Source organism: Macrobrachium rosenbergii, chromosome 14 (genome assembly GCF_040412425.1).
Source record: "Macrobrachium rosenbergii isolate ZJJX-2024 chromosome 14, ASM4041242v1, whole genome shotgun sequence".
NCBI classification, from domain to species: domain Eukaryota; kingdom Metazoa; phylum Arthropoda; class Malacostraca; order Decapoda; family Palaemonidae; genus Macrobrachium; species Macrobrachium rosenbergii.
The window spans coordinates 4,383,669-4,406,520 of record NC_089754.1 but is presented as its reverse complement, the minus strand read 5'-3'; the positions used below and the strand labels follow the sequence as shown (position 1 = coordinate 4,406,520).

At 39.5% G+C, this 22,852-nt stretch overlaps 2 protein-coding genes across 6 annotated transcripts in view; both read left to right on the top strand.

The window, feature by feature from the left end:
• Positions 1-22,852, top strand: part of LOC136845699 (uncharacterized) — a 75,437-nt gene that overhangs the window by 20,893 nt on the left and 31,692 nt on the right. For 2 of the 5 annotated variants that reach the window (XM_067115853.1, XM_067115849.1), the window contains exons 2-3: positions 946-1,098; positions 22,029-22,087. The exons of 1 other annotated variant lie outside the window; for it this stretch is intronic. The gene's annotated coding sequence lies outside the window, so the exon portion shown is untranslated. The remainder of the gene's footprint in view (positions 1-945; positions 1,099-22,028; positions 22,088-22,852) is intronic. 2 more of the 5 variants (XM_067115850.1, XM_067115848.1) reach the window with 1 other exon arrangement.
• Positions 422-22,598, top strand: LOC136845679 (uncharacterized). Its single transcript, XM_067115825.1, has 4 exons — positions 422-740; positions 946-1,349; positions 22,029-22,087; positions 22,511-22,598. Exons 1-4 carry the CDS (start codon positions 422-424, stop codon positions 22,596-22,598), a joined length of 870 nt encoding a protein of 289 aa, XP_066971926.1.

The window sequence follows — 22,852 nt, the reverse complement described above, 5'->3', positions numbered from 1 at the left end:
AGGAGCGTAACCGAATAGTAATGCTTCTCTCCAGTAGCCCTTTATTTAGATACTGAAGGCATTCCCTTGTACAATCAGAAATATTAAATTGGGACGTAATATCTTCGCTCCCCTACATTGATTGGGACGTAAGAGTTTGTTTCCCTTCTTGGGCTTCTGCCCTCCGTGTACAAGGGCATGACTACTTCCTTCCTACTTGAGCTGAGAGTTGTTTTCGCCGCCTGCGCTTAGAGAGTTGTGGGGCAGGTGGGAGGTTGCGGGCGTTGTCTGTAAAGTTTGGTTTACACGGGCATTTTCCTCCCCCGCAATGGCCACTTTTCCAGCCACCCGGTATTGCCAGCAGGTTTTAACCAAAAGTGTTTACACGGTCGACAGCAGTATTGCTGGGAGTTGCCACTGCATCAAAACATAAACAATCAAGATGGATCCCTCCTCTGACGAAGAAGTGGCTGCAGCAGCTATTGTTTTACTGAAATGGAAGAAAAAGCAAATGAAGAAACGATTGTGGACCCGTCCGTGGCTGGCGAGAAGGCAGGAAGGGAGTGTGTACTACAAACTTTTGCGTGAACTGAGCTCAGAGGTCCCAGATACGATGAGGAAGTGGATCCACCTTAGCAAAGAAGCGTACTTAAAACTGCTACAGCTAGTGACTCCTCTTATTGAGAAAGAAGACACCAATATGAGGGATGCCGTGACTGCTGGGGAACGCCTCACTCTTACCCTGCGATATTTAGTAGCAGGTATGTCCATATTAATGTGCTATTATGATCAGGCCTAGCATAGCCAAGGGAAGTCATTTTCAGTCATTTTCCATTGAAAAAAATTCCGGTTGCTTGATGATTCCGTTTAGTTAAATACCGGATATTTGGGGTTATACTGTATAATGATTTCACTGCATGACAATAAACCATAAAATCGTTAACTGATTCTTACAAATTCTTTCAGGGGAGACACAAGCATCATTGGTGTGCCAGTTTCAGATCAGTGCCCCCCTAATATCATCAATCAGCCCAGAAGTTTTCAGAGCAATTTATCAAGTGTTGAAGCCTACATACTTTAAGCTTCCGACCAGTGGTGATGAGTGGCACCAAGTTGCTAGTAGTTATTACTCACAGTGGAATTTTCCCATGTGTCTTGGAGCCCTGGATGGCAAACGAGTGCTCATCGCTAAATCTCCAAACACAGGTTCAGAATATTATGATTACAAAGGGCACTTCAGTATTATAATGTTGGCAGTGGTTGATGCTGATTATAAGTTTTTGTATGTGGATGCTGGTGCCTGTGGTAGGGCAAGTGATGGTGGGGTGTGGGAGAAGTGCAACCTTAAAGAAGCTGTAGAGAATAATTTAGTAAGCATTCCTAATGTACATAATCTTCCCTTTTCCAATAGGCAGTGTCCTTATGTAATTGTAGGAGATGATGCCTTTCCACTCCACTAAAGCCCTTTCTGATGAAACCATATCCTGGTCGTGATCAGACAGCTGAACGTCGGATTTTTAATTACCGTCTTTCTCGGGCAAGGAGGGCATCAGAAAATGCATTTGGCATACTTGCTGCAAGATTCCAGGTTTTAACATGCCATAAATGCTTCTCCTGCAGATGCAAAGAACATTGTATTGGCTACTGCAGCTCTACATAATTTCCTAAGAGTATTGTCCAGAGACACTTATTCCCCACTTGAGCTACTGGACAGGGAAGATGAAACGACTGGCAGGGTACAGCTAGGACAGTGGCATGAACATCAGCTTGGTGGGCTTGAGAGGCTGCAGGCAGTTCCCAGAGGTCACAGCAACCGTGCAAAGCTATTCGTGACACTTTCAAAGATTATTTTAATCAGGAGGGAAAGGTAACATGGCAGGAACGCATGGCTCTCTTGCACTGATGAATTTGGTGCCGCCTACTGCCAAACAGTGTATCAGTTCAGCTACTATACGGTCATGAAGAACTTAGTTAAATGAGAATGAGTAGGCAGTTGTAGACCCAAGTTAACCTTATTGTGTGATTCATTATAATTATTTTATGTACTTGGCACAATCTACTGTATGAACACATATTGCAATACACCCCCTGAACACCTGAATTAGTCCTGGTTACCCACCAGCCCGAACTATCCCCATAACTTTGTTTACCCAATAATTGGGTAATTAGCTGTCAGCGTTACCAACGCTTACAGGAAATCTTGTCAAGATGAGTTCCCTGAAGTACCGTTGGCAACACTGCTACCAGTCCCAGCCGCGCAAGGCCGGGTTCCCCAATTGCTTTCTGTTCGCCTTGCTGCATGGATGTTTCCTGCTTCAGGCGAATTTTTGGTTATTAGCCCGACCCCCATATACTGACCTTTTGATTTTGTATTACGACTTGGACCGGAATTGTCACCCTTTCTCCTGGATTGATCAGTTGCTTGGCTTTGGATTTTTCTCTCCCATCTGATTCTGGCTCGTTTTTGGATTCGCGATGGATAAATTAGATAAGAAGACGACTTCCTTGGACAGCACAACGGCTTCAACTTCGACTGCAACTTCGGCAACCGACACCACAACGGCTGGAGACGCTGCAACTCACCGATCGTGTACAGCTTGCAAACGGAGGATGAGTACCCTCAAACACGATAGACATTCAGTTTGTGTAACTTGTAGGAAGGTACAATGTAGCTTAACACTGAGATGTGATGAATGCAAATCATGGTCAAAGGAGCAGATGGAAGTGTATGTTAAGCATAGGGAAGTCATTAACGTCTAAGAGCAAACGTAAAACCAGCTGCAGATACTCAGAACTTAGATAAAGAGAAGTTATTTAGGAAACTAGAAGATAAATTATCAGCTAGTATGACAAATTTATTTGCTAGTTTTATGACCAAATTATCAGGTTTTAAAGAACAGAAGGTAGACAATAGGGAAACAGAAACTAACCGTTCTTTTTCAGCTCCCCTGCCTGTTCCAGAACCAGCCCTAACGGTGCCGGGGGTCATGGAGAACCACAAACCTTGAAGGTAGGATCTTCCGTACCTTCTATGGCGAATTCTGTACCACTGCAGGTTTCTAACATTGTTTCTGTGGCAGCTGGCGGCGCGCTTGCCACAGCCTTTAATCCTGCGGTTCCGATAGTTTCCGCTATTCCTCCGGTACCTAGCATGTGTAGTATTCGCCTTCTCCTTTTCCGTCGGGTTCGGTACCTGGTAATGTCGTCCCTTCAAAACATTTCGAGTTCGGGACCATTGGGAACGTTCTCTACTTGCCCAACATCATCGACAATTCCAGTAGTAACTCAGAGTGTGGCTGCTTCTTCTTTCCTTCCTCCTTTGGTTCCTCCCTTTTCAAATTTTCCGACAGTTTCCTCTGTCCTTCCGGCTAAAGCGGGCCATGTAGGTTCGGGTTTAATTTTGGGTAATCAGGTACCTTTTTCCTCATCTTCTCTAAGTACGGGCCCTTCTGTTCCGGACCCCCTCAGTCTCATGCACCCTACTACATTCGGGTTTGTATGGGTGTGGGTGTTGCGGTCTCTCCGCTCTCAGGAGTGGGTGTTGTCCGTCCAGGTGTGACCGACCCAGGTGTTCTGTCATCATCTTTAGCGGTCGGGTTTTGTTTCCTTTTAGACAAATCCCAGGGACTTTCAGAACGATTAGTCGGGTGTCCGTATGGATTAATGCACCCAGGGGTTTCGGTTCTGAATCATCTTTTCCTGTTTTTAGTGCAGCAGATTGCTGTAAAAATCGTTCAGATAGTGAAACAAGCATGAAATTTGGCACAAACATTCCTAAGACTACGCTCTCTTAGAAAGGGCGCTGGCCACCTGAAAATCCAAGATGGCGGCTATTTTTCAAAATGGCCGCCATCTATGTTGAGATTCACTGGTTTGGGAGCATCTATTGGATGGAATATGCCAGTTTTTTTTTTTTTTAAACCTCGACTTTTAGGTTATAAAATGTTCCATACCACACATTTTATTGAAAACCCTTACTAAATGAATTGTAACCAAGATGGCGTACAAAATGGTTGCCATAAAAGTTTTTTTTTTCTATCCACAGCGCTAGCAACATAGAGACCAACTGTTTTTATTTAATGGTATATTCATGTGATCAGGCAGTTTAACTAATATGCTATTTTCAACTGAAATAGTAATGGTATGGTCACATACAACATTGTGTCTAAGACTGTAACCATAAAAAGAAAAGAAGAGAAATACGGACTAAACGCAACCTACACCTTTGAAAAATTCGAGGATAAGAAGGTAGGCATAGCATGACACGTTGGATGCTCAAGCTAGATTATCTACTGAAGAGAGGGCAATATTTATCTAGACTTCACATTTGCAAGTGCACAGAGCTGTGCAGGGAAGACCAAGCTTGTAGCACTTGCACCTTTCCCCCGACAGCCTGCTTTGCATCCACATTTGGTAAGCTGTTGGCAACTCTTGGCTAAGGGCGAGTTGGTTGTCAGAGGACTTGCCATGCTTCACCAGACTTTTGCCATCCCCACTCAGCAGGGTTCTCTGGCTGTGGCTGACACTGGGTGGCCTGCCCCCCACACACAACCAGCCTGGTACGCAGCACGCTTGGTGTGTTGGAGGAGAGCTCCTGGTTGGTGGAATGGCCTCATATGCCCTTTGTTTTCTGGCAAACATATCAAGTCTAGCCTCATCCACAGTGCCAGCAGTGCTGGATCTTTCATACATAAGTATGACAAACCTCTCCAGGACCTTCAGGTCACTCTCTTCCACTCTGAGAGGGTAGTGACTCAGTTTGGAGAACACAGTGGAGGCCTCTGGAAAGATGTTCCATGTCTGCCAGGCAGTCTTCTTGCCCTTGCTCCGGAAGGCTGACACTGTATCACAGCCTGTGAACGCATGGAAGAAGAGCATGCCATTCACCTTCTCCTGGCCCAGAGAGTTGCACAGGTCATGCACAGCAATCCAGCGCAGGCTCTGGCCTTGGCCAAATGCCACCCATAGCTTCTCTAGCCCTAGATTGTGGAGAGTGGAGAAAGCACTGACTGCAACGACAAGAACATCTGTGTCATTTGCTTTAACCGTGATGGTCTTGGCTCCATGTTCTGTGGCATATTTGGCATGGAGAAAGATGCGGGTGTCAGCTTCCTCATGAGAGCACTTTTCCAGTCCCTGAAGACTAGCCTCATGAGTGCTGAGGACAGCAGACCCTTTTCGTGGCAATGACAACATTTGTGGCAGACATCTGGGCAACTTTGTCTGCCAGGAACTGGAACAACTCTGTCTTGTTGGCATCGTGTCTTAGGAAATTGCGCCAGTTGGATGGAATTGTGTTCTTGTCTGTCACCTTGCGCCTTCCTCCTTGACCACGTTGGAGCCTGGTCTCAGCTTTGAGGCTGGATGTATTGTATACATCAAATACAAGATGTGATGATGTGTACTTGCTGCTATAGGATTGTATCATAGGCAAGAAGTCGCAAAGTGCATAGCCCTCAAAGGTCTTTCCTTTCTTTGGTGGCAAGGCATGGACCAAAGCTGATCCATCTACAATGAGGACATCAGTCTTTGGTTCTTTGTCTTCTAGTGTAACATGACTCTCCAGGACCGAGGTCAGCTGAGACTTCTGACATGTGTACAGCCTACCACCCTCACTAAGGGAAGCTGGGAATGTTTGATTCTCGTGCTGGAAGAATTCCTGCAGATCACATTCACGGCTCTGACAGGATATAAATAGCTTTGAGAAAAGCTGGCAATCCTCCTTCAGAAGTTTCTGCTTTGACTGTTCTACAGGAGCAGCTTCTTGCCTGAAGAAGTCAGTTCTGTTCTTCTTTATCGGCTCATAGAAGGAGACTGCATTGTTTGCCAAAGAGTCTGAAAACTTCTGAAATTTAGTGCGGCCTCTGTCAAGGTGTGTCTGTAGAAGTTCTGCTGAGCTGGGGTGGGCAATGTCTTTGTTGTCAATGGAATACAGATCCTGGCTCTCTTCCTGAAAAGGACTTCCCAAGTGTTGCAAAGCCAATGACAGCTTGCTGACTCTCTCCAAGAATGTCTTCTGCGCATGAGGTGTTTGTTCATGGTGTGTTGTCTGCTCATTAGACTCCTTACTTTGAACCTCTGTTTCGTATGCAGACACCAAGCGGATGATCTCTGGGCCAGCCACCATCCATCTTCTGAGTGCTGACGGATCTTCAGTCAGCCCAATGGCTCCGCCATCAGCCTTTATAAAGGCATTGGTCTGCTCATGAGCTTGGTCAAGAGCCATTGCTGAGAACTGGCGACTGGTCTTGTGCACAACAAAGTTGCCAGCCTTGAACTCCTTGTGCAACTCTGGGTGTGAACTCTCTAGGGTAAGCATGTCCCTGAGGTGAATAGGCAGCCAACGAGCATAGTTTGTATTATTGTTGGAAAAGAAGTAGGGTATCAGCTCATGCAATGCCTGCAGTAGAGGACAAAATTGGCCTCACGGAAGGACCTGACCAGTAGGAATATCACAAGTTCCATAGACAACACCATGTGCCAGAAGTGGAACTGTGGACTCTGCTGTCTTCGAAGGTCACACCACTCCTCAAACTCTAATGCCTGCTCATTGTTGTTTGCTTTCTCAGCACAGTAGTCAGTGTATGCTGTCCTCAGGAGTTTGTACAAACTAGAGGCTGTAACCTGGTGCATCTGCCGTGTCCTGGTTACACTTGCAGCTGACAGGAAGGATTCTGCAGTTCCAGATGAAGCAACTCCTGCCTCCACCAGAGCTCCTGTCCAACCACTGCCATGAAGAAGAGTACCAAGAGATGTCATTGCTGCCATCTCAATGTGCAGACCACCAAACATTACCAGATATTTGTCTTCGCCATACTGATCAGGCCACTGCCACTGCACCTGCTTTGCTACGGCATAGATTGGCTGATCAGCTGTGATTATGGGTATCTGGCCAGGGTTCAGAAAATCAGTGACATCCTGCACTTTCTGCATCACGTGTTTGATCGTAGCAACAGAATGAGCCTGATCACGCAGGAGAGGAAGCAATGAAGTTATGGTTACTTCAAATTCTGGGCTTCTCTTCATTGAAGCGTGATGAGCTGACCACGTCAGATTCACTGCATCATCTATTTCCTGGGTGACTATGACCTTGTCTAGCCACTGATACTCCAGTGCAAGCTGTGGCCCCAAGATATCTGTGGGTGGCTTTGGTATTGCAGTGTTTGGTGGCACAGGGTTCTTTGTTTGAAAGGAAGCTGGTGAGATGTTTGTGAATGTGTCCGGCAATTCAGGCACCGACCTCACTTTCTCAGGTGCAAACTTTAGTTGCTGTCTTTCCTGTCCAGTGTTCTCCTTGGTGGGGTGCTGAAATATGGAGATGCTAGTTCCATGGAAGGAGGTAGTGGCAGTAGTTGCAGATGGGTTGTGGTCGATGTTGTCCATCACTGCAGTGGTGAACAACCCTTTTCGCAGTACTGGGGGACAGACCACACCCTCCTCCACATATTTGCTAACTGTGGCATCTCCTAACTGTGCAGAGACCTCCAGTACTCTGTCATAAGAGATACTGAGGCCATACTGATGTAGCATTTCAACCAGGTTTCTCTTCCTGGTTTTGGCATAGACTGAGAGTCCCATGTAGACTGGGAATGGTGTTTCTCTGTCTTTGGAGTGTCTATGAGTTGTTGCTCCCTCTTTGTATCGGGAGTAGCAGTTGAACTGCATGAGCTGTGCAATGGCCTGGTCTGACTTTGATGCTCCAAATCGTGACTGTGACTTGATGTCAGCCCCATGCTCAACCATCCCTACAAACTGGAGCAGGAGAGGAGGCACAGAATTTCGTACACAAGCCTCAGAAAATGTGCCATCAAACCGTGACTGATGATCAAGTATAGACTTTCTGAGAATATTTGCTGCTTTAGCAATGATAACTGCCTCTGAAAGATCAGATGATTGAGCAAGTGCTTTTCCCACATCCTTTTGAAATGCAAGTAATACATCTCTGCCAGATTTATGAGCCTCAAGTTCTGGAATTTCTGCCAGAAGTTTGTCTTTGAGTCTCGTGGAATTTACACTTGGTGACTCTACACCTAATTGTTCCAGACGTTGTTGGTAGAGGTGGCAAATATCTGCCAGCCGAAATGTGACTGGATCATCTGAACAAAGGTTGTTTTCAACAATGTATGTCATCAGTTCTGACAGAACTAGTGGATACACATCTGATTCTGACTCAGTGCTACCTTGGTCTTTCTCAAGGCTCCTCAGGTAGGACCTTTTTCTGTTGTAGAGGGCACAAAGACAGGCATGGTGATACTTAAACTCCTGTGCAATGACATCCCCACCAGTCAACAGCAAGGAGCTTGCCATCACTAAGTATCTCTGCACATTCACGCAATTTCAAGTCAAGGCCCTTAGTACTAGCCTGTCTGAGATCAGATGCAGGTGCCACTTTCTCACAGAAAATGCAAACTTCATTGTCATGACTGGTTGGCGCAGTTTTGCACGACTAGTCTCAGTGTTGCTGGTCTGGTCATTGGATTGTCGCTTTCTTGCACGGTCCAGTTTAGTGTTGTTAAACAACAAGCGACAGTTCACATGGTATTTTGCTGCATTTTTTCCTGAGAGTGGCCTCTATGCCATCACCTTCATCCAGCCTTGCTGGATCCATTATCAGTGGCATTTCATTAATTTCACTGAACATGGGAATGTTCCTTGCCAGCATTGTGTACCCATCATGGTCTAGGACATGATGACTTGGAGGTGATGTCAAGTGCTCACCTCTTTTGTCCTTCTGACAAAGACAACACAAACTCAGTTTGTTTTTCTACTGCTCAATATTGGATTGGCATCACATTCTGCCATGATTTCACTTTTGATTAAGGCCGAGGGTTATCCTTTTACCACCTTAAACAAAGCACACATTCCTGTATGGGATTCAACTAGGTTCGGTCTCCCTACACCTAGCCCGATCATTCATCCAGTGCCATTTAAGTCCCGTGTGATCTGTACACCATCTGGGTAAGTCGTGAACCATCATGTACAGCCCCCCCATACCCTTGGCTCGGCTCTCCAGCTGGCACATCCTGTCTATTCAGGTGTGGCTATCTAACTATAGCTGGTCTGGGGCTGTTAGAAAGCATTTGGGACACTAAACTAAACTATACTACAACTACTAGTCTAAGACTACAGGATTAGTAAAGCTGGATTAGCTGGCACTGAACCCCATGCTGAGTTACACAGCAGTGATGTCACCAGTGTGCCCTGGTTGTGTGCAGACATACACTCTTTTACATTTATTAATTTTCCTTCAAAATTGATGAGTTATTCGAAAGAGATGGCCTCATTAGGATCTAAAACCACAGAAACCAAGATCCATGCTTAAAACGATAATTGTTGAGCGGGCATTATTTCTCATTATAATTATTGTTTCTACCTTTTCTTGGCAGCCATATAGCCCCCATATTTAAAGGTAAACTGTACTGGGAAGCTACAGAAACATAATAGTCACAAGAAATAGTATGGAAGAGCTTTACCATATTGCTAGAAGCAAATACATGCCATTCTAGTGAAAAATTAGCCAAAATCTGTCGATACTGGCCGCCATCTTGGAATTTGGCCGCCATATTAAATTTTTGCGTGGCCAGCGCCCTTTTCTGATAGAGGGAACTTTAAAGGGCACTTGTGCAAAATTTCATGCTTGTTTCACTATCTATTTAGAAAATATTTTTAAATGGCGCAGACAGCAGTGTACAATCAGACTGAGAGAGACCAAATTACAATAGACCACCTTCTTTTCCTCCACCTCTTTATCCCATCTTCTAGTTAAAAAGGTAAAAGAGAATGATAAAATTATTGTTAGTAACGTTATACTCTTGCGTAAATGCGTACAGCTATAAACAACCGAACGAGAAACTGTTGTTTTGCTTATCACCGAATCGGATAACAACAGCGGTTTGCTTGTATTTTAACCACACAATGCGGTAATAATTACGGGTTATGGTACAAATGAAGTTAAATTGAACAGGACTGATATATTTTTACATTATTACCCTTACTCGGTATGGATAAAAGTGTGGCAAAGAAATATACAGGTAGTGCTCGAATTCTCACGATAATTCGACTTACAATAATTCGCTTTTCGATGGGATTAGCAATTAATATCGATCGACAATATTTTGAAAATCGTATTTTTAAGTTTACATAACGACTGGCGCGAGCAACAACGTACACTCAGGCAGCGTCACGATTATGCGATCGTTGGCCCAAGAGGCTGGAATAGGTACATTAATTCAATGAGCCGACCTCACACTTGCCCTCGTTGTGTCGGAAGTTAAAATAGGTCAGTGTTCGTTTACAATTTTTGTGCGTTTGTAAATACAGGTAGTGCACGAGTGACGATAATTCGTCTTACGATAATTCGAGTTTGATGGAGTTAGCAATTAATACTGAATACGACAATATTTAGAAAATATTTTAAAATTTCAGCGGCACAAGCAACAGCGTACACTACAATTGCCGTAGAATCAGGCAGCAAGAGACCAACTTACAATAGACCAACTTCTTTTTCTCCATCTCTTTATTCCATCTTCTAGTTAAAAAAGTAAGAGAATAATAAAAGCATTGTTAGTAACCTTATACTCTTGCGAAAATGCGTGCATATAAACAACCAAACGAGACTGTTGTTTTGCTAATAACCAAATCGGATAACAACTGTTTTGCTTGTATTTCAACCATCGTATGGTTAAACAATTATCGTAGTTATATTAAAAATGGCGTTAAGTACTGATATGTTTTTACACTACCCTTATCCGCTTTGGAGAAAAGATCGGCAAGGAAATATATTGCTGCAGTAAAATTAAGCTGCAAGTTGTAGCTGACGCTGAGAAAAAGAATGTTCAAGCTGCTAATGACTATAAATTATCGTGCATTGGCAACATGGATGAAACTTCGACCGCAAATAAAATTGGAAAGTATTTTAATCAAAACTACTGGACATGAAAGAACATGGTTATTTTTAGTTTGACTCCAGCCACCTCCTGCTTTATAATTTATATTTTTTCTTGGGTAAATCACATCAAAACAAAAATTTCTTCTCAATACATAACCTTGCCTAATAGCAGAAAAATACCGACTTGTAAGGTAAGACAATACCAGCCCCCTCCATAACTAATACGGCAAAATTGTAACCAGTAAACACCCTAGTTTACGTTAGGTTGGTATTTTTAGGTTCTTTTACTACCTTATCATTTCTGGCCATTTTTGCATGAAAAATCCAAAATGGTTTTCATGCAAAAATGGCTAGCTGGCACCTTTGGAAATGGCTGGCTGGAGTCTTCGAAAAATTACGAACACATATTACTGCTGTTTTCACGCGATAAAAGATACATCTGAAAAGCTCGTGGTATGATGATGAAATCAAGAAAAATAGCGAGCGCGAATCTTGATTTTTTTGTTTACACAAAACAAAGGGCCAGCCGCCAGCGTCATCTACTAACGAAAAAATGGCTAAAATAATTTCTGGCTGAGACATATTTAAGTTATATTTAAACATAAAAACACTTCAGTATAAATCGAAAATACACATGTCCCTTATAAATAAAGTATCTAGAGATTCATTTACGCTAACTTGAAGCAAGAAATGCCCTCTGAACCGAGTTAAATGCATCGAAATAAAGACCGCGTGATCGATTCGAAACCAAAACATTTGATCGCCATGATCGTAATTTATAATGCAAAAGCAGTATAAGAATATTTACGATTGGATACAGTGTAGTAAAGCATAACATTTTAAAAGATCCATGGAAAAGATGCACATTCGTTATTTTGATGTTTGTATAATCTTGGCGGTGTTATGTGAAAATAGAATACAGTATAATGTAGGCTGAGCTACCGTATATGATATCTGACAGTGCAGGCCAGGCCTTGTTTGTTATTCAATTTCTCTTAATACTGGCTTATCATGTCAGTCTGCATCGAACCTGCAGAATTAGCTGACACTAATAATTACTATACCATATATGTATAACATATACTGTGTAGTGTAGGCTAGGCTACCATATATGTATAGATGGTACTGATTGCCCTACTGTAGGCTAGGCCATATTCGAGTTACGATTTTTTCAACAAACGATGGGATTTTTGGAACCTAACCCCATCGTAAGTTGGGGAATACCTTTACTGCTAAATGTAAGCTGCAAGTTGTAGCTGAAGCTGAGAAAACAGTGTTCAAGTTGCTAATGACTATAAATATCGTGCATTGGCAACACGGATGAAACTTCGTAATGTAATTAAAATTGGAGAGAAAGTATTTTAATCAAAACTACTGGGCATGAAAGAACACATTACTGCTATTTTTACGCGATAAATGATAAACACGTAAAGCTCTCATTATTATGATGAAATCAAGTGAATAGCGAATGGAATCTTGATTTTTTTTACACGAAGCAAATGCCCCCAAATGGCCAACATCAACTATGAAGGAAAAAAATAGTTAAATTAATTTCACAATGAGACGTATTTGTTATATTTCGACTTAAAAACACTTCGTATAACGAAAAATAACCTTACCCCATATAAATAAAGTATCTAGAGATTCCTTTACATTAACTAGAAGCAAGAAAGCTCCCTGAGCTGAGTTACATATGATGAAATAAACTTACCGTGTGATCGATTTCCAAACCTAAACATTGATTGCTATGATCGCAGTTTATAATACAAAAGCAATATAAGAATATATACAATATTATTAGATACAGTGAATTAAGGCATAACATTTTAAAGGATCGATGGAAAAGATGCTATTCATTATTTTAATGTTGTATAATCTTTGATAGTATGTGAATATAGAGTACAGTATAATGTAGGCTAGGCTACTGTATATGTTGTATACAATATACCATAGTGTAGGCTAAGCTAATTCTTGTTTGTTATTCAGTTTCTCTTTGTATTGAATTATCATAAGTCTCACTGCATGAACCTCCAGAATTAGCTGATATTAGTAATTATTATACTGTGTATGTATAGAGTATACTTTATAGTGTAGGCTAGGCTACCGTATATGTATACATGGTACTGAATACCCTAGTGTAGGGCTAGGCTATATTCAAGATATGTTTTTCCAACAAGCAGAAGGGTATTTTTTGGAACCTAACCCCAATCATAAGTAAGATAATACCTGTATAAGCATTTTTAGTGTGTTTGAACTATCTAAATAGGCAGTTCTAAGTGTTTTTAGAAGGGTTCTCAGTATAATATTCGCGGGTTTAGCTATTCAAGGGGGTGTGTGAGTACTATTCCCAGAATACAAAAGGTTTACTGTACCTTTAATATTAAAATTACCTCCTCCTTTGACAGTGAATAAAATGAGAATTTGTACACACTTAAAATATGTATCAAAAGTTATTCACATACCCCAGAACACCATAGACAACAGACAGTAGAACATATAATCCGAAAAGGTCTACATTATGCAATATATACTGACGGATCTAAGTCACAATACGGAGTGGGATATGCTGCAGTATCCCAAGACAAGCGTATCAGCTCCCTCTACCAGATAATGCCTCAATATTCACAGCTGAGTTATGTGCAATAGCATCAGCCATAAAAACAATTAAAGAAACTTCATGTAATAATTTTGTGATTTATGGCGACTCCAGAAGTGCTGTGGAAGCCATTCAAAGGTATAATATAATAAGAAAAATAATTTTGTACAACAAATTAAGTTTTCACTCCATAAATTGTATAATAATGGGAAAAATATTGAAATATGCTGGATCCCTGCCCATGTAGGGAGTAAAGGAAATGAAGAGGCTGATAAAGCAGCTAAAGAAGCGGTCCACATGACAAGAGCAAATGTAAACATTCCTATTAGTTACTAAGAAAGATATATAAAAACAATCATTGTAAGTAAATGGCAAAATATATGGAATGAAGAACCTGAAAATAATTAATTAAAACAAATAAAATCCAGTGTTCGAAAATGGAGTTTGTCATATCAGAGAGAGAGACACACAAGTAATTCTGACGTGTCTTTGAATAGGCCATACTCGCTTGACACATGGACACTTAATGAATAGTCCATGTGGCCGTCCTCCCAGATGCCCAGATTGCAAAGTGCTGATAACTGTGAAACATGTATTACGTGAATTTCCAAAATATAAACTGCAGTGATTATAAAATTTTGGAAATAGAACAATAAAAGAAATTTTATCAAAATCTTCAACATTCCCAGTAATACCCATTTTAACATTCATGAGGAGCTGTGATTTAATTGATAAAATATAAAAAGTAAATAATAAAAATACGAAAATCTTCTATGCTACAGGACAGGGATCGGCTCCTTGGGCTTTGCTGCGATCTTGGGATCGTGGTAAAATTTGAGAAGTCAGATCTTAGCCCCAAGCAGAGGATAAAGTACCTGGGCATGCTTATAGACACAGTAGCAGCGAAAGTCTTTCCCTCGGACTCTCGTATCAGCAGGTTCAGGAAGGCAGCACAACTGTTCCTCATGCCACCGCTCAATCTGAAACCTTTCTGGGCAGTAGTTAACTGCCTAACCACCTTGTTCGAAAGTTCAACAGCCGTTTCCAGCTCCACTGAAAGTAACTCCTAATGTAAGGGATCTCAGGTTTATATAGTTAGGAAAAATACAATTTACTTTAAAAAATTGTGATTTTACAGGCAGTCTCCGGTTATCGGCGGGGGTTCTGTTCTGATGGTGTGATGATAACCGTAAATCGCAGATAACCTAAATCGCCAATTTTCTGGGTTATTGGCACTGAAAATCTGTTGAAAATCACCAATTTTTGGTTATCGGCTCTGTTAGGTATGTATCAGCGCTGATAAAGCGGAACTCTGTGATTTTCGGCACCAAAAATTGCCAATTATCGTTGCTAGACAAGCCCCATAAAACCAGATTGCCAATAAGCGGGGACTGCTTGTATATGATATAGGGATAACAGGCTTCTGAAATCCAGGCATTCCTGATTGTTTCTAGTTTTTGAGTCAAAATTATTGTTCTTTTGCTGTTTCCTGCAAACTTACAATTTTTATTTTTTCAAACTAAATGCTTAGATCTCCAAGAAGACTGAAACAAGACTTGTGTTTATTCAGTATTATTTGTAGAATAAGTGGTAAAAATTACAAGCAATATCTTCAACCTCCTCCTCTTCTTCTTTTAACGTGCTTTTTTCCCATTTTTGTATGGGGTAAGCACGATGCCTTCTTTGAAGGACTTCTGATTTGGCTTTAGGGGTAGACCTGTAGTCTCGATCGGCTGCCCTGCCTGACATCGCTTAGACCCGGGAGGCGTATGTTTCATGTATCATACCAGACCCAACGCCCTTTCTTTAAGCAGCGAGAAGTTGTTGCTTGTAGGTAGGCGAGAGTTCATAAGGTAGAAACAGTCATTTGCTTCATAATGGGGCCATATGGCATTGGCGCTCCCCATAAATGCAAATTTTGGGTATAGAAATCAAGAGCACAGTTCTATTTATCTGATTACAGGCAGTCCTCAGTTGTGGCAGAGGTGTCGAAAAGTGCTGAAAATCACCAAATTTTGGTTATCAGCACCTCTGTTAGGTATTTACCGGCGCCAATACGCAATTGTCGTTGCCTATACGCGGAAATTGCCGTTTATTGTCACTAGACAAGCCCTGTGAAACTGGATCGCTGATAACTGAGCCGCCAGTAACCGGACTGCCTGTATATTGTAAATTTCAGGGCATATTTCTTATATGACAAAATAGATTGTTAAAAAATCAGCTTTCTAACTGTCATAGTTTCATAGTTATTACAAAATAAGCAATAATTTTTTCTTCTGCTGCCTTCTCAAAACTTTCTTTTCTCTAAACCAAATGCTTAGATCCCCAAGAAGACTGAACCAGAGCCAATGAAACTTTTACAGTGTGTAATATGACTATGTCTATAATTACAAGAGGGGAAAATTATTTTTAAATGCAACTTTTTTTTTTTTTTGTCATTTTGAAAAGTTTCAAAATGTTTTTCAATTGCAAAATTTATGAGATCAAATTTCTTTATTTCCCCTCTTGTATTTTTCAGTATTGTATGATAAGTGGTAAAAGTTTGAAGCAAATCCCTTCAGTCATAAGGTAGCAACAAGCATTTACTTTATAATGGGACCTTATGGTATCAGCGCTATCCTTTATAGTTCACTGCCTATTAGTTCAAACACCAAATATACCTTAAACTATCATCCTAAAACACTAATAGTATCATTTCAAAGTTATCTTACAACATTAACCATAAAAATAAATGGCTGTAGCTACGTGTGAAAACTAATCTAGTTACCCCTTTATTCAGGCACAGCCATTTTCTTGGAGTTTTAGTTTTAGTTTCATGTTTTATGTTTCTGATACAGTAATTCATATTTCATTAGGAAGGAGAGAGAGAGAGAGAAAAAACAAAAATACATAAGCACATTAAAAATATTTAATATACTATAGTCGAGCCAAACAAAAAGTGGTGCGTGAGAGACAATGTATCGTGGTGAAATCTAAAGAGTTAATTCATTTTACCTGGATAGCACGGTTTAGAGAAGTCCTGAAACCAAAGATACTTTAAGGTCTTAAAGGTGGGAGGGTTCCCTCGGTCATAATCCCGGATATATTTTCCTTTTTTTTCCAGGTGGTCAGTAGAAAACAAATAGGAACCTTGGAAGTATTATGATCCCAGGTCAATCAGAGCCACACAGGGAGCGCTTTAATACATTATAAGTGTTTTCTTCCTTCAAAAAACATTTATCCTTAGGACCCACATGTCTTCTGCATAGGATTGTTTTCCCCTCTTTAATATATATATATATATATATATATATATATATATATATATATATATATATATATATATATATATATATATATATATATATATATATATATATATGTGTGTGTGTGTGTATATATATATACATATACATATATATATACATAGGTAGATTTTCGATGTTAATCCATTGGCATTTGTGTGACCTCCCAACCCATTTGTATTCCCTTAGGACTTATACACTATATATATATATATATATATATATATATATATATATATATATATATATATATATATATATATATATATATATATATATATATATATATATACACACACACACACACCCCATTGCCATGGTTTTGTTTTCTTTTGACTCTGTAATAAAACATATGTTCCAGAAGGATTTAAAAGACAAAATAAAGAGGATTACCAATAGGTAAAATTTGATATTAATCAGTTGACAGTTGTGTGACCTCCCAACCATTTGGTATTCCCTTAGAGCTTATACTCACCATAATACACTTTTCTTTCGTGCAGTAAATATGTATGTATGTGTGTGTGTGTGTGTGTGTGTGTGTGTATATATATATATATATATATATATATATATATATATATATATATATATATATATATATATATATATATATATATGAAATTTTATCACTGTGATTTATATATACATTCATGAAGCTACAAATGTTGTTTTAATATCAAATTCACACTACCTTGGGAATATCCCTGATGGGGAATGATCACCGAAGGGGAATTTATAAGTGATAAATGGATCGGTACTGCCAGGTCTCGCTCAGTGGGTAGACCGTCGATTGGAGTTATTGGAAGGAAACTGTGTTGTGGGATCGAGACCCGGCAGTACCGATCCATTTATCACTTATAAATTCCCCTTCGGTGATCATTCCCCATTGGAGATATTCCTGAGGTAGCATGAATTTGAAATTAAACAACATTTGCAGCTTCATGAATGTATGTATGTATATACTTCCATACATTAATTCATTATCATTCATGACATAATTTCTTTTACTCATGTTTCATTTTAGCACTGATTGGCCTTTATAGGTCCTGATGCTAGAACTTTGCCTTAAATCCATAATCCATCCATCCATATCTTAAGGAGCAGTTTTGACACAAGATTAGGATTCCAGTGGTGTCATTAAAAAGCCATAAAAGTCCTGTCAAACAAACCTTGTTTTTGTTTGGCATTTCATCTCTCCCTATATAAAGCAGCATTTCTGCTAAGTACAAAAAGTCAATCGACATCATTGGTAATGGCAACTGCTACAAAGTGCTTTCGCCCCACTCCAGCCAGGGAAATTGTGCATAACGTTCACAGATATTTTACTAAAGAAAAGAAATACAATGCCCCTTTGATCGATGTGGCGAAAGTTTGTGATGGAGCAGTGAAGCAAAAACAGTTCCTAAATGGACCATTAACAGAATCATTAAGGAAGGAAATGATTCGAAACTGAATTTAGACACTGTATGTTCAGAAATAAGAAGAGAAGTCGTCCTCGACCAGTGACCAATGTGGATGATTTTAACAAGTGTGCGTTGCGTCAAATTGTGATCAGATTCTATGCTAGAAAAGAGCTACCGAATGTTACTACAGTTTTGGAACAAGCCCACAAAGACATTGAATTTATGGGTTGTCGTGAATCCCTTAGAAAGATCCTGCATGAAATCAGATTTTATTTTGGAAGAGTGAATGGCAGAAAAGTCTACTGGAGAGAAGTGATGTGTCGGCTGCAAGGACGAAGTTTTTACGTGTAACAAGGAAGATACAAGAAAATGAAAATAAGCCTATCATATACCTGGATGAGACTTGGTTAAATCAGAACTATACTGTTACAAAGTGCTGGACAACCAAAGACAAGAAAAAAGCAATAGGGCTTAACCCCCCTTTGCCCTACTGGCAAAGGGGCTAGACTGATAGTCCTGCATGTCGGTAGTAAAGAAGGTTTTGTGCTGAATGCAGAATTAATTTTCAAGGCAACCAACGATGGCGATTACCATAATCAAATGAACAGCAAAGTGTTTGAAGAGTGGTTTAAATCCCAGCTGTTACTAACATCCAGCCCTCATCTGTTATCATAATGGATAGCAGCATTGATAAAGCACCGGCGATTTCGGATAGAAAACAGGTAATAAAGGAGTGGCTGATCAATAAAGGAGAAAATGCAAATGACGATTTGCAAAAATGTGAGCTTCTGGAAATGGTCGGTTGCATTCTTCTCAGACAGGAAAGGATTACGTTATAGACAAACTGGCCCGTGAAATTCATCACGGTCGTCGGGCTGCCACATTATCACTGCCAGTACAACCTATTGAATTAATTTGGGGGCAGGTTAAAAATTATGTTGCCAAGAGAAATGATTTCCAAAATGGCCAACTTGAAGCCCTTACTGCAAGGCTTTTCAGCAAGTGACAAAGAAAATTGGAACCATGCTGTAAAGCAGGCTCAAATGCACAAATAGAAGATTCTGAAGGAAGGAGGCGATGCTGCAGAACACTTATTGAGTCCTTCATAATTAATATAGCTTCCTTGGGTGGCGATGATGGTGATGGCGATGAGGAGGAGGAGGATGAGATATACGTTTTGTTTTTTGTATGATATGCACCTATAAAAAATTTCCTTAGATTTTATTTACTGTACATACTTAATATCCACACATAAAAATTCTTTCCATACATTGTACATATGTAATATGCACACACAAAAATTCTTTCCATAGAATGTATTTGCTGTACATACTGAGTCCATTTTCCCTTTATAATAAAGTACTTATTTGTTCATATTGTTCATATTCTGCACATTCTTACCCTTTCTTATTATGGCATGAAAATACAAAAAATGTAAAATATGAAAATCTACAAAGATTGAAATAATTGCATGGTTTACTTCAAAATTTTGGATATAACAAAATTTGAAGGTAACTAACACCTTCAAAGTTATGATGCTGAAGAATGAGATATTTCTTAAGAGAGAGAGAAAAAACTGGCTTGTCATGAGCGAAAGAAAATGTATTAAAACTTTATAAGTGACTGCAAATAATTCCAGCATAAAGAAATAACTAAAAGAGTTTAAAGGTTAAGATTTAGGTATTAACCCCTCTCAGACAAGAACAAGATTATTATTATTATTATTTTTTTTGTCTGACACGCTAAATCAGTTAATCCATGGGTAGTAAGCTGGTCAGATTGTTAGCTCATATCCTCACTGAGCTGTCTTTGGGTCTGATGCCCGAAATTTTTATGTCGATCTGACGGAGACCTTCTCTCCGCAGCGCCACTTTCGTTTGGCTCAACTATAGTGACAGTACTTACACAAAGCACCCGAGCTACAAGCCAGTCAGCAACTGGGAAAGCTGGTACCTTGCTGTGTGATTAACAACTTTCATCCCTTGAGCCAATAGCGTCGTAATGGAGAGAGAGAAACTGAGATATGTTTACATCAATAAAACAATTATAAATGTCAAGGACCATCGGTTTCTTTTATACACATAATAATAGTATAATAATACAGTACAGGCAGTCCCGGTTTCTGACGCTTTTCAAATATATGCATCAGAAATTATTTCCCAGTTTATGACTACGTTCGAGTTTCGATGTGTCACGTTGATCTATTGAAAAATATGGCTCCAAAGCGGCAGAATAATTAAAATTTGGAGTTTTTATGAAAAACTCAATAAAAATGCAGTTTACATTTCAATACTCCCAAAGCATTAAAAAGTAAGGTTTTCTTGGGATTTTGACAATTTTCAACGAATTTTGGGTTTATGATTTTCAGTTTCGACTCGTAAAGCGGAACTCTCATCATAAACTGAGGACTGCCTGTATAATGATTGTATAATAATACAGTTTAAATGGATTCTGTAAGTGAAATAACATTTTATTGATATTTTGCTGTTTTTTCATTAAAGGATATGTACATAGAAAGAGAGGGGTGGTTGAACTGAGATATGTATATACTGAAACAGCTGTTTTGTGATTTTGAGGATTTTACTTTAAACATTTTTATTGCTATTTTGCTGTTTATGTTAATACTATTTGAAAAATAGTAAATTATTTTATCATAAAAATGCATTTAGTCATGAAAATGAAAGAAAATAGAAAAATTAGAGAATATTGCTCTACAAAAAATCTGCAGATTAATGTATTTTCTGCGATAATTTTGGAGATATGTTCCACAGTAAACACCAACTAACTGAGCCCGTAACTACTGAACAGCGATCTAGCTGGGGTCCACTGTACCTGTACCCTTGTCTATCCCTCCAAAATACCCCTCACTTAGTAGGCTGTATGAACTTTTAACAGCATTTCCTTTGGATTTTCCACCCTTGCAGCATTGAAAACCAAAAGGCTTTATACTGTAACCATTTTTATGTTTGTATACATCCATGTAGATTTTGGGGGGCTGGAGTTAAATGTCGTTACTGCCAAGTCGCAAACAGTGCATATGCAGATACAGTAATTGAGGAAATACGGTAATAAGAAATTTCCTTAGGTATACAAACCAAAACCTTATATCTCCCATCTCAACCACCCCTCTGTTCGTCAGGCCAAAAGAAGAAGCGCTTGGTGATGGCATGTGAGTGAGGGAATTCCTACTAACTCTTCTTAACCACCAGTTAACCCATTTCAACTTACACTGAAAGATATTCCTTCATAAAAAGCTCTGGCTCTGAAAATTTGTCATATTTGAGAAATGTAGCAGCACATACCTTCCAAGACTGTGATCAGTGTTACTGGTCTTAGTAGCTACTCATGTATTATATCTACAGTAACAGTCAGTGAAACTAATTTGAAAACTTCCATTTGTCTTGAAAAATATTACTCTATTTGCCCTTACTGATTTTTTGTATTGTCTACTATATCTGTGGATAATATGGTGGTAGTATAATTGTATCAGATATAATTAAGCATTTACTGTATACCCTTCCTGCTGTTACCCCACAAAATTCTTATGCTGCTTTCTTGCATTTTCTATTCTTGTCCGTTGATTTGTTAATAAGGATATGTTCATAAGTAGTACTATAATGTTAAGCTAAGAAGGTTTACAGATCTGAGAGGGATGGGAGTCAATATTAATTGTTTATCTGTTGTTGCATTGTTGCCTCAGGAATATTTTGATGCTGCGCCTGGACAACATTTGGTTAGATTGTATTAATAACTGGATAGTACTGTCAAATGCACACCTTGTTAATTGGCCTGAGACCTTTATAGGAACCTGAATTAAATTTGATTATTTTGCTTCAGTTCTGGCATTATGTTTCCTAACTTGCATTCTTTGATTTCAGATTCTCCCTCAGAAGAACCTTCCTTCCTACGTCAGTTTTGAGCAGCATCAAGATTTTGGGTATGCATGCATGTGTGTTTAATTTTACTGCATGTAAAATTACCAATAGCAGCTCTTAAAGTGTACAGGACAACCGTGGATTAGTGTACTCCTACGTGAAAAAATTTCAACAACAAATAAAATCTGTTCTGAATATTAGTCATACATCAGCAATGAAATCTGGTAGTAGTCCTTCAAGATATTCTACTTAATTTATAAGAGATTTATTGGATAATCATTTGTAAACAATTTTGTGTTAAGGGTTGTCAATTGAACACATTGTCATTACAGAACAGTGTTATGTATCATTCTTGCATGTCATTATGTATTCACTGAAAATATAAAGAGGTCGCTGTATTTTAATGTGATTCAGTTTGTATGAAAAGTGTTTAAAGCAGTAATACAGGACACTTTTGGTATTACAACCTCTATGAAACTCATAAGCACAATCTTTAATAATGCTACTCAGAAGAAATGGCCAAATGTGGCATCCGCGGTAAAAGTGGATGCTGGTGCTTTGCAAAGCAAGTAGCATGCACGAGGTCCAAGGATATGAAGTGCAGAGCTTGAATTTCAGTCTGCAGCATATTGGGGAAAAGATGTTATAAGCATTGAAGGACAAAAGGCTAAAATGAATCCAGAACATTCTTTAGAATTACCTTTGAAAAGTTGAACTGAAGGTGCATTATCACTACCTTCCATAAATCAAGAAAACTGCAGCATGGCTGCCTTTAGTGAAACCAGTAATGGAAACATTCTGTCTCTGGATCCATTGATGGACATCAA